This window comes from Chanos chanos, chromosome 3, assembly GCF_902362185.1.
Source record: "Chanos chanos chromosome 3, fChaCha1.1, whole genome shotgun sequence".
In the NCBI taxonomy this organism is placed as follows: Eukaryota; Metazoa; Chordata; class Actinopteri; order Gonorynchiformes; family Chanidae; genus Chanos; species Chanos chanos.
The window spans coordinates 16,422,397-16,431,492 of NC_044497.1; the positions used below are offsets into that span (position 1 = coordinate 16,422,397).

The 9,096-nt window shown below is 43.0% G+C and overlaps 1 protein-coding gene across 1 annotated transcript; it reads left to right on the forward strand.

Annotated features, from left to right (window-relative positions):
* The first annotated feature begins 5,872 nt into the window (after positions 1 to 5,872).
* fzd8a (frizzled class receptor 8a) lies at positions 5,873 to 8,579 on the forward strand. The gene has a single exon (XM_030768605.1). It carries the CDS (start codon positions 6,299 to 6,301, stop codon positions 8,051 to 8,053), a length of 1,755 nt encoding a protein of 584 aa, XP_030624465.1. The 5' UTR covers positions 5,873 to 6,298; the 3' UTR covers positions 8,054 to 8,579.
* The last annotated feature ends 517 nt before the right edge of the window (positions 8,580 to 9,096 follow it).

Consider the following 9,096-nt stretch of genomic DNA (forward strand, 5'->3'; position numbering starts at 1 on the left):
CCTCAGGGCCTTCATTAGGTGACTCACATTTGTTTGGGCAGGGTTGGAACAGGAGGCTGAGCATTTTACAAGCCCTCGGTAGCTGTATTGCTCACACCTGCTCTAGACATTGCCAATATACTCGTACGCATTGGTGAAGTGAAGGAGTGCCCCCATGCCGTTGTAAAACCATATGTTCTCTCCTTAAACGAGAGGCAGGTTGGCATGCTATCCAGGGGCGAAGGTCAAGCTTTATCGTTACCTTTGTTCAAAAGTCAACCAGGAGCCATAAAAAAAAACATTCCATACTTCCAACACCCTTTTTTCCCCCTCAATTCATTTCCTCTTGAACACCTCTCTCGGCGAAGAAGTGAGTGTAGCAAACGTCAAACACAAGCATTCTGAAGACAAAAAAACGTACAGCGGTTTGAGCTGGTAGAACATCTCCAACGACAGATCAGATTACTTTATCATAGCGCGTTAACAGCTCAAGACATCCCAGATGTGCAGTCGACATTGCTCTGGTGTATACATATCCGAGCAATTGCACGATTCATTTTCTGGCCCATGTATAATTCAGATGATGATGCCAGATTCATAAACCAGACCTGCCACTCTGTATGGTTGTAGGCGGAGAAATAAAAACAAACAGCTTTGAAAAACAGAGGTGCCTGAGCTCCAGGGAGCAACACCCTGGGTTTGAACGGTCACTCGTGTCTCTTCTGCCGGGGATCTTGGAGAAGTCACGCTGTGCCGGTACCACAATCCTCGCGGCAACGTGAACCCAATCAAGTTCTCATCACCCACGAGTCACCCTGCGCTTCAGTTCTCCGCAGATGTTCACGCGCAGACTTCAAACAGTACGATGGCACGCCCGTGTCAATTCCCTCCACTCCAGTCTGTCAAGCGCACTCAACACTGAAGGGTAAATTAATAAATAAGCCAGTGTTTACCCACATACTCTTTTGGAATATAAATAAACATGTTTTAATCTTTTGGCTAATGAGCGCTCGCAGGGCCCAGGGTACTTGGCTGGAGGTGTGTGCCTGAGGAACGTGAGACAGTTTTGACAGAGTTAGATGAACGCCCCCGAGTGCAACATCTCTGCATCTAATGTCTTGCACATGTGTTATCGGTTTTCTGATTGTTTCTGTCCTTTTTTTTATCATGCTCCCTTCTATAGCTTCTTCATATTCACCTCTTCTCTCTCTTTCTCTCTCTCCTTTTTTGTCTGCAATACTTCCCCAGCTCTTTGTGTGAGTGTGTGTGTGTGTGTGTGTGTGTGTGTGTGTGTGGACAGGCTGTTGAGCAGATGGCCAGGTAGACTGTTGATCAGCAGAATAATGATAACAGTAATAATGATATTGAGAAGCAGACAAAAGTCACACACAGGGAATGAAGGAAAGAGAGACAGACAGACAGACAGACAGAGAGAGAGAGAGACTGGTATGCACAATACACATGGGTCATTTTCAAACAGTCCAGTCTGGTTTGCACCTCTGACCTGATTTGTACACACTCATCTAATACTGGGTAATACTGATATCACCTACCAAAGTACTTTAAGCCAGTGAGAATCAAGTCAGTCATCTCTGCCCTTTGGTCTATGGAGAAGCAAAATACAGTCTATGCTTTGTAAAAAAAAAAAAAAAAAAAAAAAGAGTGTCTTGAAAAAAGTATCTCTCACATCACACAGAAAAATGTTGAATGCATTAATCTAATGGCAAAAGACAATGTTTTAACAAGAATATGACACTGGCACTCTGTAGGTCTTTTAAGGTCAGTTAGGTAATAGATGATTCTCCATTCTTTCATCTCTTCAGGATATGCAGGACTGATCACAGTTAAAGTTGTTTTATAAACATGAAACTTCCATTTGCACGATCTGTGGTGCTCAGAGAGTGTTTTAGATTATTAAAAAAAAAAAAAACATTTGCACTTCTGAAAGTTTGTGCTTATCCAGCATGTCAAAAATACTCAAATCTTCAGACGAATAAAACGCGTGAGGAATAAGCCTCCTGGGTGTCCTGTGAAGAGGGAGAGGGAACTTTACATTTTAGTCGCTCTAATGAAAAGTTCCTACGTAACATGTATTTACTCTGCTTGTCAATCAAAGTGCGTCTCAGAGTACAGCGCGTAAATGGAGTAAGAAATGGAGGGATTGCATCGGCCAACTAGAGTGAAGGGTATGAGTACTGTTTTATAGGAGTGGCGATGAGGCTGACACTGGTGTCGTATGTCCTCTGATTAGAGCCACAGAGCACTGTTCTGACCGCTTAAGGGAACCAAATTATGCTACAGCCTTAAGACTCAATAAGTATATGAGCATACACACATACACAGATACATACACACACAGGGGGGAGGGAGGGTAGAGAGAGAGAGATATAGACAGAGAGAAATTCTGCATGGATTCCAGAATGAACTGAGCTCATTTTTTACTGCAGATTCACAACCGGAGCAGCTTATCTTAAACATAAAGGCAATTTCACGCTTACAAGACTTTATTGCCATGATCTAGCTCGTAAAACGCGTAGTTACTTCTTTCCATGCTACAGACCACAAGCTCTGCCAGACAATACACTGAACATTGCAATAATCCCATCAACATATCAGCTTACTCTAAATAAAATTACACAATTCCATGTTAATTCTTTATCTGAATGCATCCAGATTGGCAAACTGTGTAATCACAGGGCCTTGGACTGATCCAGGGAAGAATTATACACACATACAGCCTGGTAGGAGAGACAGTTACATGCAAACAGACAACTGGACTGGCGTTAAGAGGAGGATTTCCTGGCCTGTCTCTTCCCGGCAGTAGGCTGATTGGAGGGGCCGTCCCTGTTTGTCAAGGTAATGAGGCGAAGGTGAAGCCATTCGGAGGGGGTACACGTTCTGTCACCTCAGGGGATCGAGCAGAGGGTGGAGGGAGAGCCGCGAGTCCACCTGAAACTGATTAGCGGCCAAGCCCAAAGCAAACAGACCCAGATGGATGGGAGGGAGGAGGGGTGGAGATTTAAGGTAAGGGCCAAACTGGGGGAGATTGGGGAGGGCGGCGTTGTTGTTAAAGCAGGCTATCGCCCTCCTTTTCTCTCTCTCTCTCTCGCTCTCATTTTCTGTAGGGAGAGGGTGGTGTTCTTGTGTAAATCCTGAGACCAAACAAGTCAAATCAAATCCTGAATGTGGACCCTAATGTTTATTAACACAAGCCTGTTTATTGGCTGTGTGGCTGCACTCAAAAAAATCCACAGACTCCCACCACCCAAATATTTACCTAGGACATAGCCACATAGCTATGCACCAGCGCTAGTTTGCTGAACAAAGAAAAAAAAACTGAATTCACTCTATGATGTGTACTGACAATATCAAAGTCATTTGGGACAGCTTAACTGATTAACAACCCGTCTGTCTTGACCTTGGGTGAATTTTGTTTAAAGTCAACAGGCCTTTCAAGAACAATTTTCACATGCTGTCTGTCATTCAGTAACCTTGCTACTAGTTATAAAGCTGAGATGGTCATATTACCTATGAGTGAATCATTACCTGTCTACAAAAGCAACAACATCAGATGGTTCACTGTCCCTTTTACATCCCAAAGTCTTTCTCACCGTGCCAGTGTGTCAATTACTCTACATTATCCCTTGAGAATACACACTCACACACTCATTTTGAGATTGCTTTTTGTGTGATTGGAGGGATGCTGAGACATTGAATTCACCAATAATCATTACTGAAGGTGTTAGTCTGTCTGTGAGACTAATCAAATGTCAACATGCTTGGTATGAGGCCCAAGCCAATATTGTTGATCAGATCTAATCACATTGTATATGTGTGTGTGTGTGTCTTCTAAGTGCATACTATGTTAATGGCTAACACACAAACAGTGTTTCATTAACGGCTGCAGAACCTAGTTTGCTTTGTGGAGAGGTAATTATTGAAGACAAAGGCCTTTTTTCTAATCAGGCATGGGGCACTTTGTTCAGTCTTGTTCATGTAAGTACATTAGTGTTGAATTACTCTCTGAGGTAAACTAGTATGGAGCATAGGTGTATTAACCTAGAGTATGTCTAAGGAAATCTGCTTAAACTTCTGTCAGACCAGAATGCCATACAACAAGATGTGAGTAACTCAGCTGCCTTAAAGGTGGATGTTGTTTTCAAAATCTTACCAAGAGAATTGTAAAAAAAAAAAAAAAAAAAGATATGAACCTTGAAGTTTCTCTCACAACAACCAAGCACTAAGGAAATCGTGTCATTTTGGCAAGGCACTATATCCTTCCCTCTTTTTCCCATTTCTCTACTCCAAGTGTATGGACTGACTAAACCGGGTTTTTGAAAACTTTCGAACAGATGCACTAATTCCATTTCTAGCCTTTCAGCCTTGGAATGCCCGGGCGGTATGTAACCCAACCCTGGCTGGAGCTGGGCTTAAGCCAAAGAAAGGATTTCGCTCCAACTGTTAAAGGCTTGAGAGAGGAGGGCTATCTGCCGGTTAATCAATATAGGGCTAGCAATATTAGACATAATCAGTGTAAGGGATGCTAGACATGCATCTGTCACGTTTCCTAACAGTCTATGTAAACACACCTGTTCAGTTCCTCTCTGACACAGCCTGAAATGAGAACAAAACAGTCGTTTGATTAATTAATGTAATTAAATAAATAAATGTGAAGCACTTTATTTATTCTTTCATTCCATCATTCCATCATGAGGACTAAAAGTCATTGTCTGCTCAAAAAACATTCAGTTTGCACAGATGCTGATTACAAAGCAAATGCACAATAAATATCAGCTGGCTTTCAAACACTTTTATATACGGCCAAAAGTAAGTTGTAATTCAAAAGGAATTGCTAAAATGAAACCGTGCTCTGTCTTTGGAGTACTTTTTACAATTTACCATTATGGGAAATTCTTCTCTAAAAACTGCTTGACAGATTAAGTGTAACTAGGTCGTGCAGTTTTAAGATAGGATAAGTGAAATCGAATAAATTAAAAAAAAAAAAAAAGGTTTTACGGGCTACTAGAACACTCAATCATGACTGACTCAACAATCCTTTATAACTAGACACATTTTACAGCTTTCCGAGAAGAGGTGTGCTAAAAGTCTCCGTGGAAGCTAAAGTGTAACTTAGTCTAGCAGTTGTATTTGCTTTGGAATCTGGATACGACAGCCCTTATTAATTGCGAGAGAGAGAGAGAGAGAGAGAGAGACGTGCGGGGGAGGGAGCTGGTTGTCTAATGCCACTGTTTAACAAACTGCACCGCTTGTTCTGAGTCCTTTAGTAATTACGCCCTCTGCGTGAGTCCTATGCAAGCGTTAAACGAAACATTAGCACCTCAATTAAAAAATAAACACCCTATTCGGCCTGCGGGACAACCCCCCGGGAAGTCTAATCAAGCTCACATTAACCTGCGGTTTGCAAAGTTCCAGCTCAGTAAATTGATTTGCGATACGAAATTGTGGTCTGTCCAGAAGGATTTTCATCAAAAGCCAGAAGTGAGGAACCGTGATTTATTTCGATAACTGTGACGGTCATCAAAATAATCTAACATAACATGTTTTAGTCCATATGCAGCAGGTTATTTAGGTGTTAACTTACATAGTTTTAATTTAATAAATTAATTAAAATGAAGTTCTTCAGTCAATATGTGCTCTTGATATAAAAGCCTGGCAATCTTTGAAAACGTTTGAAAGAACAAAACAGTACCCAACTCAAAGACACACCGCTGTAATGCAATAGTACACCTTGAGGAAACTTGATTGACTTATCCCAGGGGCCCGCCCCTGCTGTTCTGTGATTAGACAACCACGAAAGGGGGCGTGACTACACAGCCTTCTCTATAAATACTGAAGGCGTCCCACACAGCAGCACGGATTTGTATGGGAAAGGGTTTTGTCAACACACAACGAATGTAGGTAGTGTATTAAATCCGGAGTAAGTGATAATTTAAAGGGTTTGCTGTTTGCTTTCGTATAATTCCGTTTAACGCGTGAATCCGTTTAAACCACTATCAAGACACAGCCCAAGAAATTGGCGGATTACAGCAAGAGGACGAAAGTACACTGTGCGTTCAGACGCTCGCATACCCTCAGCCATTTTGACTGCACGCCTGAGGGCTATTTTTTCCCTGCTGCTCCTCCTCTGTAAGTGTACACGGTTTGCAAATTGGTTGCAACTCCGTGCCAAAGAAGTGAAGCGAGATGGGTTCGCTGTTCAAAATCTAATTGGACCGAGTTCTAGCAAGAGAAGTGGATAAGAGGACCCTGAAACCGCTCTTTTGTCAACCAAGGAGAGAGAGACCACAACCGGGGAAGGATGGAGTGCTACCTGTTGGGGATCTACCTGCTCCTCGCCCTTGCCATTTTGCAACGGTCGAGTGGCACCACGGCAAAAGAGATCACCTGTCAGGAGATATCTGTGCCTTTGTGCAAAGGAATCGGCTATAACTACACCTACATGCCGAACCAGTTCAACCACGACACGCAAGACGAAGCTGGTTTGGAGGTGCATCAGTTCTGGCCTCTGGTTGAAATCCAATGCTCACCGGACCTCAAGTTCTTTCTCTGTAGCATGTATACTCCTATTTGTTTGGAGGACTATAAGAAACCACTGCCACCCTGTCGAAGTGTCTGCGAGAGAGCCAAAGCGGGCTGCGCGCCGCTCATGAGGCAATACGGTTTTCCATGGCCGGACCGAATGAGATGCGACTTACTGCCTGTGCAAGGCAATCCTGACACGCTGTGCATGGACTACAATAGAACAGACTCGACAACAGTTTCCCCGGTCCTCTCGAAACCTACGAACTATCCCGGTAAGCCGTATAATCCTCACAATAAGAAATATGTACCAGGTCGACCCGGTGTTCCTCCCAAACACAAAACACTGGGTTCTTCATGTGAACCGGGTTGCCAGTGCCGTTCGCCCATGGTACCGGTGAACAGCGATCGACATCCTTTGTATAATCGTGTGAAGACGGGACAGATTCCGAACTGCGCAATGCCTTGTCATAACCCTTATTTTACCCAAGACGAGAGAACATTTACAGCGTTCTGGATTGGACTGTGGTCTGTGTTATGTTTCATATCCACATTCGCAACTGTCGCCACGTTTTTAATCGACATGGAAAGATTTAAGTATCCAGAGCGACCAATCATTTTTCTCTCTGCTTGTTACATGTTTGTTTCAATTGGGTACATTGTGCGTTTAATCGCGGGACACGAAAAGGTTGCATGTAACCGGGAATATGACGTGGAGCACATACATTACGAGACAACTGGCCCTGCACTTTGTACCGTGGTGTTTCTTTTGATATACTTTTTCGGGATGGCCAGTTCTATATGGTGGGTGATTCTGTCACTCACTTGGTTTTTGGCGGCCGGCATGAAATGGGGAAATGAGGCCATTGCAAGTTACTCGCAGTATTTCCACCTGGCTGCCTGGCTAATCCCGAGTATGAAATCCATCGCTGTGTTGGCCCTGAGTTCGGTGGACGGGGACCCAGTGGCTGGAATCTGCTACGTGGGCAATCAAAACTTGGACAATCTGAGGGGCTTCGTGCTGGCGCCGTTAGTCATTTATTTGTTCATAGGCACGATGTTCCTTTTGGCTGGCTTCGTGTCACTGTTCAGGATTCGTAGCGTCATCAAACAAGGTGGCACGAAAACGGACAAACTGGAAAAGTTGATGATCAGAATCGGGATTTTTACAGTGCTTTACACTGTGCCTGCCACCATCATAGTGGCCTGTTACTTTTATGAACAGCATAACAGACAGAGTTGGGAGATTACTCACAATTGCTCTTGCTTATTGGAGCAGGACCTTAAGAAGCCGGACTATGCCGTCTTCATGTTGAAGTACTTTATGTGCCTTTTGGTGGGTATTACGTCCGGTGTGTGGATTTGGTCTGGCAAAACGCTGGAATCCTGGCGGACTTTTTGTACACGTTGTTGCTGGGGCAGCAAGGGTACTAGTGGCTCAATGTACAGTGACGTTAGCACGGGATTAACGTGGAGATCGGGTACTGCAAGCTCAGTATCTTGCCCCAAGCAGATGCCATTGTCACAGGTCTAAAGAATTCCCGCGGACTGCTAATTGTCTGAGGATTGTCCATAAGTCTTTCTTTCATTTGCATACAAATGGACTGTTGATGGTTCTATTATGGAGGTAGTTGACGAATTCGCTGAAACAATGTTCCTGTCATTACTCCTTGTTAATTCCAGTCTATTGATATGGACATGACAAGCAATCCTGCTTAAAGAAAACAGGGCATTATATTTTGATTCGCTGAGCTAAAGAATATTAGTTGTCCCCAATTTAAAACATTCAAAAGTAATCTTTTTTTTTTTCTTTGCTTATCCCTCATGCAGAAAGACCCAAGTCTTAATAATCACAATATCAAAGATGGTTTCAAATAAGCCTTAATGTCTCGGTGCCCAAATATTATACGGGTTGTTATTGTTTTTATTTGAGAATATGTATTTATATATGGTTATGTACAAACTTGTAAATTCTGTATAAAAGAAGATTTATAAGAATGTAAATTTGTATATAGTAGATGTCGCTCGAGGACAACTTTTATTTTGACAATAAAAACATTTTAAGAAATCTATACGTCTGTACCGCCTCTTAAATGCTGAGGAAAATCTGATGTCGTTGGCGTATGTTTCTGTAGTAATGAGTGGGCTACCCATGTGCTTTCATGCGGTCATCGCGCTGGAGTTGCTTGCAAGGGATGCTTTTGTAAAGGCTTGTAAAGAGGAGCCTTTTTAGCAATCGGAGACGTAATTAGAGACAGGGAATCTTGTGCTGGAGAATCTCCATAATTGTTGAACTCTTAACGTGCTTGCCTAGTGGTTCGCTACTTAATTTACTAAAAGAGGGCCGAGTGAATGGGGTTTAAATGCAGGGAACGGTCTCTTTTCATCTGAGGGAAAACTTTGATCTTTCTTTTTTAGCCACGAATAAAGGTGACATGTAGATAGAGCCCCTCTTTCTACTGATGCACCAAGGTTTTTCTAATGTCTCATTTGCGACCGTTGTGCTTTGATCGACGTTATTGAAATTTTGGAACTTGGAGGGGCCCCCCTTTTTCTCTTTTGTTCACGACGACATGT

Coding starts and splice junctions, on each gene's coding strand:
- fzd8a (XM_030768605.1), top strand. CDS start 6,299: ATGGAGTGCTACCTGTTGGGGATCTACCTGCTCCTCGCCCTTGCCATT.